The 22,989-nt window shown below is 34.6% G+C and overlaps 4 protein-coding genes across 4 annotated transcripts; 1 reads left to right on the top strand and 3 right to left on the bottom strand.

Moving 5' to 3' along the window:
• Positions 1–837: 837 nt before the first annotated feature.
• TRIADDRAFT_23547 (uncharacterized protein) lies at positions 838–4,087 on the top strand (the record flags this gene model as incomplete). The annotated part of the gene is made up of 9 exons (XM_002111915.1): positions 838–882; positions 2,135–2,198; positions 2,461–2,512; positions 2,634–2,697; positions 2,844–3,127; positions 3,320–3,404; positions 3,566–3,637; positions 3,781–3,843; positions 3,947–4,087. The coding sequence occupies 9 exons, from the start codon at positions 838–840 to the stop codon at positions 4,085–4,087; spliced, it is 870 nt and encodes a 289-aa protein (XP_002111951.1).
• Positions 4,088–5,665: 1,578 nt separating this feature from the next.
• Positions 5,666–8,366, bottom strand: TRIADDRAFT_55484 (uncharacterized protein; the record flags this gene model as incomplete). Its single annotated transcript, XM_002111409.1, has 7 exons — positions 5,666–5,735; positions 5,954–6,078; positions 6,251–6,304; positions 6,765–6,867; positions 7,011–7,102; positions 7,243–7,374; positions 8,190–8,366. 7 exons carry the CDS (start codon positions 8,364–8,366, stop codon positions 5,666–5,668), a joined length of 753 nt encoding a protein of 250 aa, XP_002111445.1.
• Positions 8,367–10,841: 2,475 nt separating this feature from the next.
• On the bottom strand, positions 10,842–11,210 carry TRIADDRAFT_55483 (uncharacterized protein; the record flags this gene model as incomplete). Its single annotated transcript, XM_002111408.1, has 1 exon — positions 10,842–11,210. The coding sequence occupies one exon, from the start codon at positions 11,208–11,210 to the stop codon at positions 10,842–10,844; it is 369 nt and encodes a 122-aa protein (XP_002111444.1).
• Positions 11,211–11,772: 562 nt separating this feature from the next.
• TRIADDRAFT_23466 (uncharacterized protein) lies at positions 11,773–21,729 on the bottom strand (the record flags this gene model as incomplete). Its single annotated transcript, XM_002111407.1, has 27 exons — positions 11,773–12,492; positions 12,566–12,745; positions 12,869–13,007; positions 13,096–13,180; positions 13,289–13,415; positions 13,490–13,636; positions 13,739–13,841; positions 13,981–14,131; positions 14,205–14,329; positions 14,420–14,486; positions 14,571–14,685; positions 14,757–14,951; positions 15,025–15,144; positions 15,228–15,390; positions 15,475–15,563; positions 15,636–15,728; positions 15,837–15,926; positions 16,027–16,089; positions 16,174–16,293; positions 16,365–16,523; positions 16,853–17,151; positions 17,327–17,447; positions 17,543–17,611; positions 18,892–18,954; positions 19,560–19,619; positions 21,221–21,298; positions 21,580–21,729. The coding sequence occupies 27 exons, from the start codon at positions 21,727–21,729 to the stop codon at positions 11,773–11,775; spliced, it is 3,891 nt and encodes a 1,296-aa protein (XP_002111443.1).
• Between the last annotated feature and the right edge of the window lie 1,260 nt (positions 21,730–22,989).

Genomic DNA, 22,989 nt, shown 5'->3' with positions numbered 1-22,989 from the left:
CCTGGCCGGTTGAGAATGCACCAAGTTATATAAAAGGTCAATATTAGATAATTCTTTACTGAATGTGTGTCGTAGCTATCTAGGAATCTATATTAAGTTAAGATAGTCTAGCTGTCAATTTTCTTTCAAATTGATTGCTTTGCGTCGATTAGGTTGGCCTTTCTTTGAAGGGGCCATTTTATTAGCGTAAAAAAGTCCAAAGTGCATAAACAATGCATTAAGAACATAGTGTACAGCAGACGAGCGCCTCTCTACTGCTACACTGTATAGACTGTTGGTATTGGCTGGGTACTGTCTGTCTGTGACTAATAACACAGCCGCACGTCCGTCCATACGAGTCTAGCGAGCAACGTAGCGCACCAGGCACGTTCCGTCCGTCTGTCTTTCCATTCTCAGTACAGAACTGGATGAGGAGTGTTAGCAAAAGAGGGATATAAAGTGCATACTACAATATACAGTATGTTGTAGAATAGAGTAAAGTGTAGTCATATGGCGGCATTCTTGTCTTGGGTTGCGAAACCAAGACATCGCTAGAGCGGTTTCCTGCCAAGTGTGGCAGAAATGCATCAATCAAAACTCTATCCTAGTACAGTATGGGCCGCTAGTCCCCATACTCACTCAGTGCAGTGCATAGCCGAATACAGACAGACGGCAAAACGCGCACGGTACTGTAGCTGCTCGGGATACTGCCGTTGTACTGTACAGTTCTATACTGTACACTACAGTACAACGGTACAGTACAGCACCGTCCTCAGTAAATGTACTGTAGAAACTGTACTGTAGTAGCACACAGTACTGGAGCTGCGCAGTCGATCATCAAAGTTGGGTGGAACGGCAATGGCTTCTGACAGTTTCGAAACACCTATTTCCGATGAAGAAAAGGTTAATCATATTGACTTAATTCATCATAATGGTCTCTTCCTACGATTCTTATTTTCATAAGACCAATGTGTTTACTTGTATGTAGTAATTGTACAGGTTTATGCCTTTCAATGACGCTCAAATGCTCTTGCTATGATGCTGGAGTTGAATCTTTTTGTCACTTTCTCACCTAGCGTCTACAGTCTTTTACTTCCTGCTTTACAACCCTTTCAACGTAGGAGATTTTAAGCGTGGTAGACTACTCGCGGTCAATATCACTTCTGTCTTAAGTGGTCCTCCATGGTTGACCTAAGGTTAACAAAATTACCGCAGCGGACATGGAGGGCTGCTTGGACAATATCGATCTTGCACCAGGATTTATCTCATTTTTCTCCTAAAGGATAAGATCGAAGTTCAGAAAAACTCCAACCTAAATCTTCACTTCTATCCAACGCGTTGTCATCTTCCATTGGGAGCATGTTACTTGCAGTTTAATATGACTTTCGCTTTGTTTATCGTTGGATTAAATTTTAATTTATTTGATTACCAATCAATGCATATTTTCTTTTGCAATGACTTAATCACGGCTTATGGCTGTTGTTGCGACTTACTGCTTCATTCCTACGTCTACGCACTCCTACTTTTTGCACTCTACAACATCGCGTAACCGTCTTTATAGTTGACACGCTGTAGCTTTCATGGATTATTCAACTCGCTCTCAAGATCGACGACCGGATGATTACCTTGAAGTCATGGAACATCATCGTGTTTAAATCACAATATGCGATCGATATATTTGAATATAAAAGCTTTGATTGCGATTTTCAATGCAATCATTTTGAAATTGAAATCCTAGCACGATCGTCCATCCACAAGTGCTACACGTATTTTGTTTCATTTCAAATTCGTGTGCGATAATCGCATTAGGGTTATCAACGACTTAATTACTTGCAAAGACAAGATATCTAGAGTTACCATTATCCCTATATTCGCATCAAAGATAGAGATACGAACCTTTCATAACCTTAAAATCAATCCCTAAAGATATTTTGCCTCTTTAATATATTGCATAGTATTGATATTGTTGGAATTTGGACGTCAACTGCTTCATATTAATTGATTTGAGTTGAATGGCATACATTTCAACTTTATACAAGATCTTGATAACTGTTGATTTAACGTGGATGATTTTATTGAAAATAGAATGCTAAAATTGATCGGCGCTAATTTGATGTTATTACTTTGATTATATATTATCAATGTATCGATATAGGCAAACATCGCTTCAAACTTTATTACCCATGCGCCACCTGGCGAATTTAACGAAGTTTTAAATGGTAACGTTAGCTAATCTGACTTACTTTCTCTGTGCCTCTTTTAAATATTGTAAATGTACATACTGTATACAGTAGATAGGAATAGCGATAGTTTATACAGTACATTAACAATATCAGTATCCATGCTGCTGTGGTGTTGGGTGGTATCAGCCGTATACCACTCTGTCCAAGGGTCAAACGCTTATGCTCTCGATGTGAATTTCCTATTTTAATTCGCTACAGCTGCCTTAACTAGTGGTATTTACATGTTTATTAATTTTAGATGTCCGTATCTTGCTGCAAAATGATTCCATATTGAAAGGTGCTTCTGCAGAGTAAGTTTATGTTCATTATAATTATTAGACCCATTTCTTAAATAGATTATCTATATAGTACGACATGTTTTATACCTTTATTCGTTATTCATAATATCTTTATCTTCACTTCATCCAAAAGATCCTTTGCTTCGTACAACATGGAACAATTCCTCCCTGTAAAGTTGGATGACTCAGACGATTTGGTAAGAGAGTTAAACGATGATAGCAGCAAATAGTACTAATAAAGAATATTGCACAGCCGATTATCAGCAGACTTTTACTTATCGCGATTGATTTATTATACCTTCATCTATCTAACCAAAACGATCAATTATGTGGCGATATTTAGGTAATCGTCAGTAAACATGGACAGATAGAGGATGACAGATTTATTGATCCATTTCAAGGACGATCATTCAAGTTAGATCATTTGCGTAAAGAAGTGACAGACATTCGCGATCATGATATGGATAGCCAAGCAGAACCATACAGAAAGGCAGTTCAAGAAGCTATCCGTGGCTACATCAAGTCGTATTACCCTCACGGTGTTTTTTCTGTATTTGGTAATTCGGATTCAGATATCACCATCGTGATTTGCATTGAAGATCATCATTATCAGGCGAAGAATTACTGGTTTGTTTGACTGATAAAAATATTGTAACTTCTTCATTACCTAGATGCCTCACGATACATCTAGTATCCATTCCAACTGTAATATAGAACTATGTACTACGTATTTTATAGTCCAAAAAAGTTACCTTAGCATTGAAAACTTAAATTTTAGTTACCAAGATCATTATTCTGACTCTACATGAATTGCAATAGGAATGGCCGTTGGAAATCCGAATGGATAGTAACAATTCCCAGTGGTGGTAATTTTGCAACAGTTAAGGGCAGCATTAAGGTTCAGGTAGGGCATTTTTTCTGTTTTTTATGAGCAATCTATAATTTCTGTAAATTTTAATGCCATTTTGTCAGCTTCGGAATTTTAAGACTGAATAATCAGAGCACCTTGTGGTGATACAGCAATAATTAACGGCAATCAGTAATTCCTAATTCTATTGATACTAGGTACACTACTATGAAGATGGGAATGTCCAACTGGTGACCTCCAAAGAACATGAAGATCAAGTTGACGTCACGGTAAATGGGATAGACGGATGTGTATGATATTGCTACTGATAATGAAGTTTATTTCATGTTGACTACCAACCTGGTAAATTGATTAGTCTGATATTTCAAATTCATAATTTAAGAATTTGCAAAAATATAATCTGACTATGTAGACTGAAAGAGGAACCGCTGATAAGTTAGTCAAATTGATAGGAAGTGCTGAGGCTGCATATCAGGTAAGATAAAATTGTAGCGTATGACTGATAAATAGTTACTTTTCCTGTTTTTCATTCACTTTTGGCGTTTTAAATAACTGGATAAATATTACATTTGCAATAGACGTCTATTTCTGAAAATTATAACAATATGTCGGATACCGCATTTAAAGCATTACGTCGGCAATTACCGATCACACGCTCAAAGTTGGACTGGAATCAAATTCTCAGCTACAAGATTGGCAAAGAATTAAAGAATGCGTAGAAACGGTCAATTAGATGGCGATTCAAAGTAGATATGCGTACACTAACACAGGAAGGATATTTACAATTACTGCTGTGTATCACAACATCTATCTCAAGTAAATATACAAGTACACAATAATGTAGCAAATTTGCTGACATCAGTACTTGTAAGAAGCCACTAGTTCATACGATGCATCATCTAGTTGTGTTATCATAATTTCAAAAATAAATCATAAGAACAAAGCTTAACTGTAGGTGATAGCTATTTCAACAATCTCTATTATATTAAAGTATTGCACATTTTTATGTGTAGCTGTAAGATGTTTATCGGGGAGTTTTTTTGTGGTGCTATTTAAAATCTTACCTGAGCATTATGTGTAGTTTCTGTCTTATTATTCATTATTTACTATAGCTATTACAGTACTTTGATTTGTCGTAGTATATACTGCTTTTGCTGTTTATGTAGTTGACCTAGTTATGAAATGGAGGCTGAAAGAACTATCTTTCTAAATTAGCTTCAGTTGTTAAAGTTATTAAAAAATCGCTAATTTCACTTCTTTTATGATTTTCTATTGTAATGCTGTATTTTTCACTTTGTATACAGTACAGGCATACTGTATTGATGATACCTTTTCTGTCAAAATGAATTAAAGTTAATCATTTTTTGTAAAGTTAAGACAAATTTTTCTTGCTGATATTCCATACTACACAAATCTGTATGAAATTACAGGTATACAGAAGGAGTAGTAGAGCGTGCAAGAATATTTTAGCATGGCACATCGTTTTGTCCTGGACTGTACTCAGAATAACTGCCGAGTTATAGTCTAGGGCAAGACAGTGCCAGTGCATATGCGTATACATGATATATATTGGTATACAGCTACTGGTAAATTGATTTCTGCAGTTGATACTTCAATAGTGATCAGGCAAATAAGTTCGATTAATTTTTATTTGAAATTCTACATCCATATAGCTCATATATTTAAAAAGCAGTAATAACAAACTACATGCTTGATTACGATGGAAATACATCAACAATTTGTTGTATCCACAAATAAAGTTCCTTCGTAAGATTAACACAGATTCATTCTTTCAAGGATTCTAAGGAAATGCTCCGCTGCTTCACCCGCTATACGACTTTAATATTAGTAAATATTTATCATTGATGCAAAGTTACTATCTGTCTCATGTAAGGGTAGTTGATACAACTATATTTTAGACATTCTATACAATCTCTAAAATGATTTTTACAGCAAAATAATAAAATGTAGAAATTATCTATCTTAAAGCGTTTAAGAAGTTGTAACCTCAGATGTAATATGATCGTCAAGACAGAAACTATGTCTGGTTTTAGTTATCGATAGAATTTCTTAAAAGCACTAAAGCAAAACTTAAAATAATATAAATATTTCGATCTTTTCACTTTACTAAGCCTTTTTGATATAAGACAAATCATATGATCACCGATATGGTAGTCTTATGTCCTTGTTTCTTCATAAGAGTTGCATTATACCGCATTTATCTTATTACTTTGTAGCGCGTAACTTTAGTATGTTATGGCTTTAAATTATTGATCAGAGAATATATTACGATTGCATTATTCATCGCTTGAATCTGAATTTAATGTATCTGCAAATGTTCTGTCCATAGTCGGGAGCATGGCATGCCTGGAAGAGCAAAAATTAAAACAAAAGTTACTAACACTATTAAGTTGGCTATTTCATCCTGAATGAAAATCCATAGTACGTGGTAATAATATTTACAGTGCCGATATTTCGCTAACTATAAACTTTAACTGATGCTAAGAAATATGATAATTTACTCCCAACATTATAGAGTCCAATAACTACGAACATTCTGCCACAGACTACATGTATTTACGTACTCTAAGAGAAAATTTTCAACGTCAACAGCGTCAAACCGATCTTCAAGGTTGTCTGTTATACGAATAAAATTACCAATCACATTACCATCACGGTATAGAAGAAGCGCCGGCAATCCTCGTTGTGTCTAAAATATACGACATGATAAGCGACATCGTGTATTGCTACGGAAGTGTAATTGATAATTTTGATAGAATAGCCACTTATTTAATTGTATATTCGCGTACAAGATTCTTAAGTATGAAAATATAATCAATTTTAAGTTGATGCGATAATGTCGAAATGTTCCAATTACTTACGAATTCGGCGCTGAGAATAGGTATACCAGACGCCCTGGCATTACAAAATTTGACCTAAAAAAGACCGATACAACAAACGCGTATAGGTAGGTAACATCGCTCAAAGTCTATATGAAAATGATTATGTAAATTACCGTTGTATAATGCTTTGCGAGTTGGTTTAAACAGCTCGTCATGTTTTTGCATTTACGTAAATTCTGCAAGGTACAACACGTAGCAAAGAGTGAGATAAAAAATAACGTAATACGTAAACATTCTTAAATTGTACAGTTGAAATATAGAAAAAACTAGCTGTTATCTATCTAGATTGTTGATATAATTTCAACGGTACATTTAATTATTGTTGTTGGTCTACTGGACGGTATGTATATTACTGATGTGCATAATTAGAGTACAAATGAAAATAATGTAGTAGTATATTTAATCTCTACGATGTTACTAACAAACCCAAGAAATCTATACATTGTTTAATAGAGAAACGGGCGAAATAGCACGTCGGTAAAGGTTTGCATACATTATTATATAAATGTACGATAACCGTAACATTTGAATTTTCTTTGTCGATTGTATCCAAATATTCGGTGGACTTAATTTCGTATAATTTACCAAATTTGGGTCTGACATAAAATTAGAATCCTTAGTAAACTGCAGTTATATCTAAAGTCTTAAAATCATTTGTAACTCATACATTCTGCGCAGAAATGCATACAGAAAGCAATTATCTATCAATAAAGTTATTTTGTATTATTAATACACGTACAATACTGCTGCTGCACCCTTCATTTCCTCTAGTCTTCGTTGCATTAATTGTTTTAGGATTGGATCATTTTCGAAGTCGATATCATCTTCTTCCTAAATGAATTAGCAAATTAGGTACACTGTATCATGGCAATTCATATTTAAATAATCCTTCAGTCCACGATTTTTTCCATTTCAGAGCGCTTTAATTTTATCTAATTAAAAGTAGAATAATCTATTATAGTAAGAAGTACCTGTTGTTGTGTATTGCAAACCATAGAAAGCTTCTTAGCAAGTTCAGCCTTTTCGCGATCATTGTCATGTCTTTTCTCTTTTTCTAACTGTTTATATCGTCGAAAGTCTTCTATTACACCTTTCGGACCAGTCTTGAGTACAGGAAAACATAATTATGAGATATAATAGTAATTTTAAAATTAATGACCTGAATCTATTAGATAGAATACTCGTGCATCGACAATCCTTGGGCCATAAGTTCTACCATAACGGTAATTACAACTCTTTATGGGCAAAGTGCTGATGATGACTTGGAATCACTTAGTAACGTATTGGTGGAATATACTACAGCGTTAAAATTGCAGCACGTGCTAGCAATAAACTACTCAATGCCAAGAGCTAATGATCATAGCCGTATATCGTTTAGCTTAACTTCTACTAGTTCCATAAATAATATTCGGATAGGTAGTGTTACTACACTATGTTAATATGCCATTTTTTTCACAATAACGTATCAGCTTTAGACGTACAAGTGTTGCTTGATATTTTTACTGTAAGTTGCTGTAATACCAGTAATTTACTACCTCCAGGAAGTAAATAGCTACTCAAAGACTACTTTTACATTAGGGAGTCTGCGGTAACTATACTTTATTGAAAATTCAATACACTAAAGGTAATTGTTAGTTATAATATAATTATCAATGAAAGATTAGATATAAAAGTAGTACTGTCTAAACACTCTATCCATCTCCCTATCTACAGTAAATGGTGTATACGATAGGGATGACTTTATAAAATGAAACCACAGTAGCCTCTGATATCGACGTAGACTACAGTAATAACTTGATCACATCCATACGTAGAATATGATCACTCGTACTTAGGAAACTAGTAATAGCAACTCTAGTTCTCGCTAGTCGAGCATTGATTATTCTCCAAGCCAGCTTCATCAACAATGGCGTATTACCTTATCAGTCTTGACGGAATAAATCTCGTCTAGATCAAGACTTGGGTCTTGATGATCACCTTCTTCGTCTTCTTCGCCATGTGATTCTCTCTTGCCAGCCTGATGACCTTCATCTTCAGAACTTGAACAGTAATAGTCTAACTTTTCTCCCAATAGTCTGTCTTCCAAAGTAGCCATCTTGCTAATAGTCAAGATCTCAATCAATACAAAGAACAGTATCCATGCGCATACTGTACTACAGAACAATGCTACAGTCACGTTAATACAGTACATCATACTGTAATATCCGTGTTAGTATTGTACAATATTCTGATTCAAAGTTTTCCTTATACTGAATCAAGAACGCGTTGGTATTGACATCTAATAGACTACATGACCTATGCAAATAGATTGTCACCTTGTTTCATCAAGAAAGTATATATAGCATAAAACTAAACAATAAAGCGGGTGACAGCTATTTTTGCACATTTAATCTCTGATGTTACAGACAGGCGGACTACTCTACCGTATAGTAGAAGACCTTCCGGTCAATGACTGTTCTTTTACAGTGTTCAGTACGCCTCTATAATTCGCACAATAATTTATGTTCAAATGGTGTTTAGAGCTTGTTAATCCACAATTCTAGTAATCACTATTATCTTGATATTGGTCAAGGCGGCGTCAAGCTAATTCATCCCCTCTCCTTTTTAAGATCCAGCTTTGATAAAGTAGCTAATAATGAGAGCCATACTACTACACAGTACCTTTGAGCAGTATTACTAATGTACTAATTTTAGCTAAAATATATACGGCAATTGTTATGTTGTATTTTTGAAAGTAGAAAGTATCGAACTATCCACTGATAGAGTAATTGCAGAGTGTGGCTGGTTATGATGAAACGGCATTCGTACTATGTGTTAAGGATTTCCCCATAAGTGCCAAGACCCATTCATTACAACTGTGTAGAAATACTGTACTCTGTATAGTACTGTACAGTACAATATTTCTTATCGATTTGTTCAAATGCTAGCACTGAGATATACTATAATGTAAATTTTATGTTAAGATTGTATGCTTTTACTCTACAGTATGCCGTAATAATATTATGCAAATAATACGCATTTTTGCTGTAGCCACGTTGATTTTTAATCAAATAGCTCGCTTCAAAGTGATCGAGTTGAAAGTTATATAATGCATTGCATCACTATACAGTCCGCTGAATTTATTTACTGTTAATTTTTAAACCGGCATGCCAATAGTGTTTGCGTAATGTGAGTTAACCGTAGCTATACTTGTATAGTAGCTAATTGTTATGCGTAACATCCATATTTCGGGCTTTAGCCTCAAGCTGTTAATACATACAAGACACTGCAGGACGATCTACAAACTGTCTGCACGTCGAAATTCTTATATCCTCAAATGCACGGACAATGCAACACTTTAAATGTTCTTTCTATATTTATTAATCTTGGTCTAGTTTTGAAATACCACAGCTCGTATATCCTCTGCCACTAATGATATCATAGCGCGTAATTAAACTCGAAGCGAGCTAGTTGAAGCTATTATTTCATTTCCTTCGCACACGTGAAGATCGTCTGCACACAATACTCGCATGTACAGCACTCACTATAAAATAAAATTTAATTTCGATTAGCCATCCACCATTATTGTACATATTCATTCTAAATTGAGTACGGTAATGAAGACTATTAGAACTTATCAGCCATTGGTAATTTGCAAATAGAGCCACGAATAGGCTGTATAAACTTCTCAGCTTATTCCATCATACTTTCACCACAGCGTATTTCATATTTTGTATGGACTCATTCTACATTTTTATAGCATGTACAAGGCATTAACATATTCTTCATGTAACTAATCAGTACTTGAAATCTACAGTTTCCTAAACTTAGATCTTAATGACTATGAAATTATAAATAGATATAAAATGGTGATTGCGTCAAAATAATGATAATACAACAACTTTAAATTGTTAATATCAAATAAGTCTTTAGTTCAGCTTTTTTAACAGTTACAGCCACAAGTATCAACGTTTACTTACCGATACGCAATAATATGAACTAATGCAATAACTATTTAGACTGTACAATTACAAGTATTGCATAGTGCACGGTACACATAATAGAGTCATCAGGTTAGGCTGACTCATCTATATAACCGTAACGTGGAATTGTGAAAGTTTGTTGAACTTACAGGTTATTTACAATAATAAGTCATAATAAATAGGATTATCGCCTACAGAGAATATTATGCAGCAACTGATGATAATAATTTTACTACTACATTAATAACGAATGCCCAAACTTTTGTATGAAGAAATTCGTAATCTTATGTAGTATGGTACTACAGTTACAACAGCATTTTCATCTTTTGTCTGTATTCATGAACGGTACATAAAAGTTATTAATGGAAAAATGACTACGTATATAGTCAAGTAAATAAGTATTAACAGCATAATAATTTGACAACAGAAAGAGAAGCTAGATGTAATTCTACACCAATGCCTAAAACGATAACATTTATATCACCAACATGACTACATAACCATCTGTAATACGTCGATTGATTGATACAGACTTCGTTAAAATATATATATATTTACATGTGCGAATGATATATCAAGGCACAGATGTTTTATATAGATTTCACCGATTACGAATTACTACATATTTCGAGTTTGGTACTTTTATGATAATCAATGGTCTCGTTAACGTTATTGCAATCGAACGTAATACAATCAGCGCAAACGAAAACATCCATAGCTTCTGCGGCTTGATTTGTTAAACCAACACAAAGTATGTGAAACCACTGCTGGCACTTATCACATTGTACCCATCCAACTTGCTCGTCAGACGGACATCGACAATATTTAGCAGCACATTCCGTTTCTGAATCTTCGCTAGAATCACTATCTATTTCTTCCTTTACGGCATTCGGTACTATCGTTGCCGCCGTCACTCTTCTCGGACTGGTCTGCCTCTTGGATTTTCTTTGGTTTGTGCTTATTTCGTTCGAATCCATTTTCCTCAGTTTTATCCTTTTTAATTTTTTTCTTTATAGGCTTCAAGTCTACAGAATCTGCTTTCTCACTAGTTGTATTAAATTTGGTACGTTTATATGCTCTTTTCTTGGGAGTATCTTTCTCTTCACATTCCTATATAATCGTAAGAAATTAATCAATACATTTATTACGCAGTTGCTAAATACTTTTAATTAAAATGTAATCGATAACGGAAAAGTATATCTTACGCCTTCATCATTATCAAGCAATCCAGACACTGTTTGTAGAAGTTGCCAAATTTGTGAAGTTTCATCAACAGAAACTTCAATCAAGTCTCCTTCCATCATTAAGTCTTCTAAGTTTTGCCGAGAATTCCCCAATTCCGCATTCCACTGCAAGACTTTACCGTTTAAAATTAGCTGCGAATTGGAATTAGTACAATTTATACTTTCATTATCATCTTTATGCATTGGAACATCTTTGCTTTCATTGAAAATGAATCCATTTTCAGAAGTAGTCCCCTAGAATTTCGAAAGTAGTCGAATTAGATAAGCATATTCGTAGTGATTATAACTAACTGAATTAAAGCATTAGAAATAGAAAACTTACTTGAGATGAATCGGCACTGCTAGAACACAATGTAGTCGAAGTTTTGGAATGATCTTCAATATTTGTAATATCTTGTGTAGTGCTGTATTTATTTAATAAATCTACAAACTTAGAAATGCCTTTACGAGCACGATCCTGCCAATCCATCGCCCGTTCAGTTAAATGCTGTAATGCTTCCCCTTCTGGCAATCTAACTGGTAACTTCTGCAAAGATGTTAATAAAGATAAAATTCCATCCATCCGAGGCCTGCGCGAGCGCAAGCAAAAAGGACATAAGTACTTCATGTTTCGAGCCATAGCTTCAGTTGACGCAGAACTCCGCCCCATCACCTTGTTTCCTTGCGATTTAGGTAAAGTTACACAGCTAGAATGAAACCAATCTCGACACAAATCACACTGAAACATTAACCCGGATACGCTTCGCCTACAGACACAGTATTCTCTATCATCCGCATCTTCAGCTTTTTGCTTCATGAGATTTTCCATTCGTAAGGTTTTCATAGTAGCTAATTCTAATTTTTCTATCTCCTTATATGCAGTAACCTCTTTCGTATGATCGTTATCCATGACTTCTGCATCTACACTTTTAACATTAGTTCGCACCGATATACTAGAAGAGCTGCTATTGTTCCTTTTCTTCCGTAGCTTCAATTCATGCATGTAATTTCTACTATTGGTACGAGGCGTTAATACCTGTGAGATATTATTGATAACCATTAATAAACTCTTCACCAAAAAGTAATATCGACAATAAATGACTTTATACCTCTAACAAAGTATAAGAAGAGTTCTTTCTTAGAAATAGCCGAGCAGCTCGATCTTTCCATGTTTTTGCTGCAGTTATTTGCGATTCCAGCTGAGGTAGAAAGTCTAATTTAACTGGTATTACACGACCCTTACTAGCTATATCTTCGATAACGGCTAAATATGGATAGTATTTATCAGCCTAGAATAATAACAATTTCAAATTCATTACAACTAATCTCTTCATGAATTTCTATATATTACGCAAGCAATCAGTGTCCCAACAAGATTATATGTAATACTTAAAAAACACCATATATTTTACCTGAATGCTTTCAATTTTATTGTTCCATTCTTTAGCTTTTTGAATTGCATCACGCAAAGATGCTACGTGTGGTAAATAAGTTCTCACACAGGAAGCCTGAGAAGCAATTGCTTCGAGGGCGCTAATGCCATACGGTGGACTAATTAATAAAATAAAACGCAACTTCATATGGTTAGTAAACTAATATAGGAATAATTTAAAAAGTTGGGTAAATAATTGTTACATACTTAGCCAAAAGACATTGCTTTGCTCTTTCTTCCCAACGTTCACTTTGCGAGAGGAGACCATGCAATTCATTCAAAGAATTTTCTACTTCCGCAGCTAATGAAATATGTTACCATGATCAGTTGCGTACTTATAATTTTTTGTACACAATTTCATAACTTACATAAGTACAATTGTAACTACTATAAATGTTACCTGAGCAAAATTTGAGAGTTACTTTTTGACCGCTGTCAATCAAGCTACGAAGTGCGTCTAATGAAGTTGGCCTAACATCCGATAAGATCGCTCGCACTTCATTAATCCATTCAGCTTGACGAAGTTTCTAAATTGCAAAAAGAAGAAAAGTTGTTAATAATCGAGTAACGGAAGTTCAATAAAAATGATAGCTTCACTTACATCTTGTAGTTTTGGGATCTCCGGTAAATCTACATCCAGAGAGGCCCCTGCGTCTAGCAATTGTATCAGTTTACCGATATCAGGTTTTAATTCATTTAAAACCTTTTGAGCTTCGCTTCGTAATATTTGTACTCGGGATGCCAAATCCTGCTTGAGACAAAATTATAAATACGTATGAAATCATCTTAAATATATAGCAGACGTTAACATATTAGATAAGGGATTATGTAACAAACACTTTAAGCGTACCTGGACCACAGCGACTTCGTTAATTTCGCATGGTAAAGTTTCTACTTGATCTAATAGGCCTCTCATTTCATCAATGGATAATTTACGACCAATACTGGGTTGGCTAGTTTGTCTAATATTTAGAGTATCACAAGTTAATAATATTGGTACTTTTTAATAATAATAGTATTAATTATTCAGAATGATCATGTAACAAAAGCTTCACTATTAAGCAATACTTATTAAATGCGATAAGACCTTACCTTGTTCTATGCTTCTTCCCAACATACTGTAATGCTGCTTTTTGACATCGTTCAGCTCTTGCAATACAATACTTTAAAGTCTTTACAAGATCACACTGGGTAAAATTACATTTCTCAGCAATAGCCAGTAGTTCACGTAAGTCATCTATACCTAAGATGGTTAAATATTTACAAAGTAAGGCTTGGATATCAAGTATCATAGAAATAGTTGTCAGCTCCTTTACCCGGTTTGTTTCCAGACTGATCAGTTAGGTACTTTGTTGTTTTATTTGACCATGCTAAATATGATTCATATCGACTTCTGAGACAATGTAGGAGTTGATCTAGTTCCTCAGTGCTATAGCGGTATCTATCAAGAATTTTATAATCATGGTGATGTTACTTAATTTACGTCATTACTTTGCAAGGTGATCTGTGATAACGTATATAAAATACTTACAGAAGATAGCTAACATTTGTTTCGCAATTACATAATTCATCACTATGATGTAAACAAACGAGTTTTCCTATTGAATTAAAGAGAAATTTAGCAATGTATTATCTACATTTAAGTTCAGGTAGTGAAGTTCTGTTATATAAGCGCTAAAAACCTGGTGAACATTCGCAAGACAATGCCGATAGAAAGCATGTCGAGCGGCAAACTGTACATTGTCTTTCGTCATCTTGAATAAGTTCGAATGCTTCTCTAAATTGATCATTGAGTCCCTAATAAAAACGCAATAAAATATTAAAAATAAAACCTAAACACACTGATAGAGACACAATCTTTATATTACTTTTTGTTGCAGTTTTGCTCGTTGCATTTTTTCTGACTCAACTGAAGAGTACAAGTCAGCATAGGCAGCCTTAGCGACTTCGAAACTTAATCTGTCTGCAGCTGCGGCTAATTTACAAAGTAATTCATCATGTGAAAACACTGGATATCTGTGGAGTAGCCGGTAATGTTCGACACACTTTCTACCAAATGGTAACTGAAAAGGTAGATTCAATTAGATTCCTGGTCAAGTTATAAATTGAGAAGAATTACACATATCGCTTCAGTACCCAATCAGCAGGAGCAAAGTTAACGGCTTCCGCACAGTTAAATCCTTGATTAAAGCCAGCATGATAAGCTCGTGGAAAAGTAACCATAAATTCTCCGGCACATTGATCAGCACGAACAATCTAGAAGAAATTTTCCAAAATAATAAAGGGGACGAGGCATTTAAAAATATATAGTTAAAAAAGAGCATTTGGTCATCGTTTACCGGAATATTATAATCAGCAAGTTTATTCGGAGAGACAATCGTTACAAGTTGATGTAATAAATCAGGTTGATCACTGAACAACTCTGGTGCAATCTTCCTGACAGCATTTTCAAATTCTTCCGCATACGATCCGGGCACACCATACCAAGTTTTAGGTTCACCCCTGTAAAAACATTCGCACCAAAGAAAAACAAAGTTGTTTAATTTGTTATCTTTAAAAGAAAACTACTAAGTATATTGAACACACCAGTGTAAATAGTTTATAGAGTAACTCCAATGATCTTCATTATGCCAGCAAAAAGTAGAAAAACACATTCCAATATACAGCCAAGGGACCTGTCATCATAATAACTTGATTATTTTGACAACAATTAATAGGTAAAAATAGCAGTATAACCAATTCCTTACCTTCATACCAGAAATATCTACATTGATATGACTGAAAATTGAATCAGTTAAACTAGCCAAATTGTTGAGATTCCACGGCGAAGAGACATATTTCTAAACCATAAAATAATTTACAACAATTAGATGTTACGTTACGACAGCAGAGTAAAGTATAATAAGTAAGCGTATTCAATTAATTCTAATGCTATGGCGATAGCGTACTTGAATCTCTGGATTATTATTAGGATTAGAAAGCGGAAAGCCACTACCAAAATCACTAGCAGGAATATCAGCTCCATAGCTTACTTCAATCTTTATATTGATAAATGAGAGGATCAAATTTTAAAACAATGTTGAATAGTCTAAAGTATTGTATATTATATTAACGTCAATGAGAATGATCAAGACTTACATCTTCCTCAATGGAAGTTGTTAACCGCCAGTACTCCTTTTCTACCATTTTTGTCGACAATAACTACAATATACATCAATACAGCAGTTAAATATTCACTATCGTTACCACACATAAGAGATAATCGATTCTCCATCAGATGCATACCCTTAATGCTATATCGAAATGATTTCTTTTAAAAGTATCTGCAAAATCTCCAAATGTTCGTAGTGTATGGATTTTTTGCGATTGCTCAAATCCGAAAGGGTCTTGAGATTTACTGCATTCCTGTAGTGGAAAAATTACGGAAATATTATTTCATTCTATTCAGACAACAATTTAAAATAGAACAAGCTTACTTGAGACACACATTTCGGACACCGCCAATCTCCTGGCGGAATTGACTGTAAAGGTGGAATTAAACAGTACGTATGGTAACTATCATCACAACCATCACAAAGCAAGAGAAATTCTTCATTATCTCCCAATCCACATAACATGCAAGCTGTATCGGCATACTAAAAAACATATCTCCTTATTAGTTACTAACAAGATTATGTAAATATAAGCGGAGACAGGAGAAAAAAAGATTTAAAGAAATCTTACATTGATTACCTTATCATATTCATCTGATCCCTCAACTCGTTTTACGCGTTGATAGCGTTTTCTTTTACCATATCTAGATGATTTCCTGAAGGAAACAATATTTAAGATATGGCATCAGATTTACTAGCAATTATAGTATTAATACTCTTCTACTTATCTATTTGTTAAAAATTCAAAAGGGCTATAATAAGATTACCTGTTACTCTTCTCATCTTTATCATCTCTAGAATTTACAGTTGACGTTTTCTTTTCTATAATTAGCAAGGTAAAATGTGAAGGCGTTTTGATACATAATAATAATGACAATGAAATACAATATACCTAGGACAGAGCTGTGTGCATTATCTTGTACTTTAGTAGTTAAAGACATTTTAGGTCCTGCGTCAATAAATTCTAATTTTTTAAGTTCAGGATTACTACCGTAATCGATGTGTTGAATTTCCTTTAATAAATAAGACAGCATATAAGAATATTTACAAGATTTTTTCCTATTCTGTACATTAAAGGTATTTAACCTCACGATTGCGACGTTTTGATTGCCTGCGAAGTTGAGAATAGTTTTTCTCTTCTTCCTGCTTTTTCAGCTTGTCCTTGCTCGTTCCCTACATTTTTTAATACATATTACACGTTATCGTTTCATATATCGTTTCATAATGTACGTACGCTCCACATGCCGCAAATGACTACATCATCAAAATTATGATTAGGAAATAACTTACAGAGTCCTCCTGAATTGTAATTCCAGCTTGGAAAATATCATACGGATATAATATTCGTTCGTAGTGATTACGTAAAACCACTGAAATATGCTTGTTGGTAGTGGTACAGTAGCCAAGCTAATAAGACGATAATATAAGCGAAATAAAAGTTAAAAAAAATCGAATTTACATGTTTGAAGGTGAATATGTCATAATTACAGATTGATACTTACCTCTCTACCAACAGCGTTCCACTTGCGTTTAGTTGTTACTTCCTCAAATCCTCCTAGTCTATGCACAACCTAGTATCAAGTGAACCAGAATAATGATTAATGTGAAAAGCTCTGCTACTATATATTATGAACTTAGTAATTATAAAATCTGCTCAATTCTCTCATACAAACATTTAATATTTTATTCCCGTGATAGTTATAACTTGTGAAAATAGATATTAAGTCGTGTGCTTAACGGCTGCGTAAATTCACTTGAGTATCATACCAAGCATGAACAACTAAAATCATACTCAAGCTATTACAGTTTATCCAAGGCTCGTAATAAATAACCGTCAGAGTATATTGTACTTGCTCATTTCCATATACTGACAGTGCACTGAAATAATTTTAAACTAACATAGTTGAGATTAGTAATTTTATATACTGAATATACACAGGGGAATCTTATTTCCACTTATGGAAATATAATTACTACATAACCGAATATACCAGTAATCTGGATTAATTGAAAACTACATTACCACATATTTTTTACATAAAGCAAAGATCAACGTTAGCTAACTATTATCGCTTGTAAAAAACCTGGGTTACTCCGAAGGGTTAAAATGATAGAATATTACTGAATATCCAAAATTATGGAAAAATATACGTTGAATCAGTCACAAGACAGATACAACACATTCAACACATGAGTATTTCTTATGAAAAACACGGTAAAAAATGTTTCTTGTAGCTCTCCTTTTAAAGTACAAAGTAGAGGTGTTAAAAATGCAATATAAAAACAAAGACATTTTTGCACAGCCTCCCTCTAAGAACTTAAATAAACAACAAAAATGAGACACCTGTATAGTGTCAAATTTGTAACCTGCAGGAGTACAAGTCATGATATATTATACACCAAAAACAGATCCAAAAAGCATAGCTTGCTGTGCAAGTACGCTTACATAGTCTTGTAAATGTATTAGTGTATTTTATCATACGCTTACGATTATAATTAACGCAAGCTGCAGTATATCAGATGTACTGTATGCCGAAAAATTATGGTTAATGTATTTGTTGACGAAAAGGGCTTTCAACTCTGGGATTAATTTTAATCGTAGACCCAACATGGAAGTGATTACTACAAAGCCTATGAGCTCATATTATATTGTGACTTGAGAAAGCATATTTTTTAGGAATTAATACTAAAACGACATGGAGGCATGAATAATACCGATTTCGTTTCAATCTAATTACATGATTGAATTGGATTATCTCAGTATGTTCGAATGTGAAGTTAAGGCGTATTTTCAAATCTACTTAAATTTAAATAGTGACGTTACGCCGAAATATAAAATACATAATCTGACCTTATGAAGGCGGTGCAAATCCAACATACGATGATCGACAATCGGAATCTTCATTTTAACACCCTGTAAAACCATAAAATTAGAATTTACAAAGAATGTGTGATTATAAAAATTACTAAATCCAATACCAATAATGTAACATCAATCTATATATTTCATTTAATAATACGAGTATTACACGTGGGGTTTGAGACATAAAATTTCAATAAAAAAGAAACGCAGTAAATTGGACATCTTGCCAAAATAATATCTTTTGCATATAGAAATGTCGATACTGGACAACACTAAGAATACTTTCTAATCGCTTCGAATTTAGAAAAAAATTAATACACTCTGTAATGTTACCAATCGCTGAGGAGTATTAAATTTTGGTAGCCCTCTAACAAGATACTACATTTTATTAGCTGTATATTAGGATAACTTGAGTCGTTGTGGAGATATCATACATACGCGTCGCGTGTGCAGAAATGACTACTCTGATCCTTAAGTTACTTGACAATATTTGAGTTTGCTATATAGCACATTTAGACTTGCAACAATACGGATATCATGCATACATATCAATCTATACCATGATTGATGATACTAAAGGAGAATATAATCATTAAAAATAAAGTCTACATCGACTAGGTACTCTTGCTCTCTTTCTATAATACTAGAACACAAACCTGGAGCTCCCAAAATTTAATCACACTATCCAGGCAGTTTAGCTTAACACGCGATGTTGCCTAAATGAAATCCAATTGAATCTATTAGAACCTAAGCAATTTAAAAGTTCATCATTGCAAAAATAATAACTATCGCAGGCTAGAAGCATTAGAAATATCCTATATAGAAGAATTACGATTGGTTGTAATCCATATACAGTAGTAATTTATTATGGAAATGATTATAAGAAGTCTACGACGTTGTGTAGTTATTGTTAATCAATCCATTTTTTACTATTCATGCAATGGGAGAGTAATCCTCGCTATTCTAGCAATTACCGTCTTTGGCACTACGGGACGAATTGTACTCAACAGTACGGTATAAGCCATTTTAGATTGTCTACTGAATTCAACCCTTATTTTTGTATAGGTCTACAAAAATTGGATTTTCTTCTTCAGCATTTATCAACAGTAATTCGATGAACAGTCATTTACCGAAGAATACAACACAAACGCTGTCATTATTATCATAGCAAGGAATGATTATGATGGCTGCACCATTTCACTATGTAGTCTAGAGTCTAGAGTAACTAACGTCATATTCAGTCCCATCAAATAGTGACGTAAAACATTGATTGGAAATCACAGAAGTAATTATAAAATAGTAAAAGAAGAAATAAAGACTTTCGACTACCATTCTAATACTATTCATTTAAAGAAAGGAGAAAGTCTTTTCAAAGGGTTAGCCAGTGGGTTTTTACAACTTCAACGTGCTACATTGTATCTGGACTCTCGATATAACAACACGCATCCACAGTGATAGACATTTTTTTTTTTTCACTGCAGGCTACAGTAGACCGATGCATGCATACTGAAGTGCAATCGTCGACGCCAATCAGTGAAATTGATTGACGCATCACATTGGACGCAAACTAACACTGGAAAATTGCGTCAATTCAACTTGAATAATACCGCTAGTATACTGATCAATCTATCTAGTATATTATTTAAGAATACTAGTTAAAATAACTATAGCTATTTTGGGGGAATTATGAATCTATTTGCTAGTTTTTGACATGGACTGCAGTAATCCAAATACTAGCAATAACAATAAATCACAAACAAAATTCAATCTACAGTACAGGAGAAAAAATTGCAGTGTACAGTACTGTACGTACGTACTGTACCGGTGAGAACAGACTACAGTATAGTGTACAATACAGGCTGTTATTGTAGGTCAAGTGACGTTGGAAAAGTATTTTCATTGGTGTTTTTGGACAGGAATAGTAAGTAGGTACTTTCAACGCAGGTCCATACGTCCGAAATTGATAGAGTCTATGTACACGAACGATAGTAGGGATTTACTAGTATGGCTGAAGCCGCTAATGCTACAGTATATACTGTAGTATACAAGTTGGAACGCTTTGAAATGGACCGCAGTTGGCAATGTTGAAAACAAACTCCGCTATTGGAATATTTTAATAAACTATTTTAGTCTTGTTTCAAGTAATGAATCCTATCTGACAGGATATAATTATTATCAACTCAAGCTAAAATGACGTAGCAAGAGAACTACAACTGATCATATGAAAATAAGCATCATTACACAAGCTCCAACTATTTTTTTTTTTTTCCCCTATGCTATTGAATAAAAAAAAGAAAGTCACAACAATCTGTATTACCTCAAGTTCATTCAGTTTCTGTAATCGCGGAGTAAAGCGAAATTTTTGAACGTCGACGGCAAAGGGTGGCTGCCATGACTAGGATCGTCATCCACGTTCAAAGAAATCGATCAATAAATCATTATTACAGCAAAAATCAATACAATCCAAAAAGAATCATTTCCTCCATAGCATTGAAAATGTGCAAGCGTGTCATCATGATATAGTAAATAAAAAGTACAATGCTGATGAAGAACTACGCAATTCTGTATTCAACAAGGTACGTACGGTACTCTACTGTACATTATTCAATATCTTTGGTCATCAATACGTGCTTTGTTCAAAGATATGGAGAAAAAAAAATGGAATGGAAAATTTACCGGTGGAGGCCTTATTTTACATATTCCGGCTTTTTCTGCTATAGGTCGAATCTTATTAATATATCGAAGAGGATCTTCAAATTCCTCTAAAGTAGGCTCGAAGACAGGCGCTTCTGGTGGTGGCACAAATTCAAAGCCATCGTCATCCATTGTTGCTCGAAGTAATTTCTATATGTAATACTCACGCTAAACTTTAATTTTAAAATATCAATATGGCAGCCATGGCAGCCTTGGTCATGTGCTAAGTTATGACAGTATGATTGGTTTGTGGCTATTTATTTGAGTCAAATTGACCAATCATCGCCCAATCATTCATTCCTGACACGTGCATATTTTAACTACTATCACCTTGCTAGAAATATGTCCAATAGTGGTAACACTGTCAATTTGGTGGTGTACGAGTCCTAAAATATTGCATATTAAGCAATGCGTATTTTACTATTGTAAATACACCGCAGTTCAATACAGTACAGTACTTACTTTACGCTAGCTGACTACGTAATCAGGCGTACTGTAGCACATCAGTCTCAGTCCTTGTCAATTCTAGTCAAAGGTACTGTATCATACGGTGTATAGTACTGTAGGGGTGAACAGGCGTACTGTGCCAACAACTGGCAGGGAGGCCATTTAAATGTCTTGGTGCCTGCTGGTGCTTTCTGTCTGTCTGTTAGTAGAGCCCACTCAGCACAGTACATAATGTACTACACCACCAATCAGAACCGATCAATGTCTTGGTGCCTGCTGGCGCTTTCTGTCTGTCTGTTAGTAGAACACAGTACTGTACATAATGTACACCACCAAGCAGAACCGTTCAATGTGGAATGTCTTGGTGCCTGCTGGCGCTTTCTGTCTGTCTGTTAGTGGAGTACAGTGCATAATGTACACCACCAATCAGAACCGTTCAATGTTCAATGCCTTGGTGCCTGCTGGCTCTTTCTGTCTGTCTGTTAGTAGAGCCTACTCACTACTCAGCACAGTACATAAAAATGTACACCACCAATCAGAACCGATCAATGTGAAATGTCTTGGTGCCTGCTGGCGCTTTCTGTCTGTCTGTTAGTGGAGTACAGTGCATAATGTACACCACCAAGCAGAACCGTTCAATGTTAAAGAAGTCAATCCTATACCATTTGGTTGGATACACTTCCTAGTGAAATATCTCTCGTACAGAGTCTACTCTAGTTATTGAACTTGCTCAACAGCAGCAGCCAGCAGGTCTAGGGTGGATGGATGCTTGAATATCAACTTCTTCTATCCATCATCAATGTTTGTGGCATCATTCCTGCGGCTAACTCATGAAAAATTTGTATGACTTTATCAAGCGAAAATTTGGCGTTTATCGTTATATGCCATTATTCTTTATGCTAGGAGCGGGCATAGAGCTATTTATGATTAAGGTCCAAGTTGGCA

The sequence above is a fragment of the Trichoplax adhaerens genome, genomic scaffold, assembly GCF_000150275.1.
Source record: "Trichoplax adhaerens TRIADscaffold_4 genomic scaffold, whole genome shotgun sequence".
Lineage (NCBI taxonomy): Eukaryota > Metazoa > Placozoa > Uniplacotomia > Trichoplacea > Trichoplacidae > Trichoplax > Trichoplax adhaerens.
Note: the sequence above shows the minus strand (reverse complement) of the source record. Positions and strands in the feature narration are given on the sequence as shown.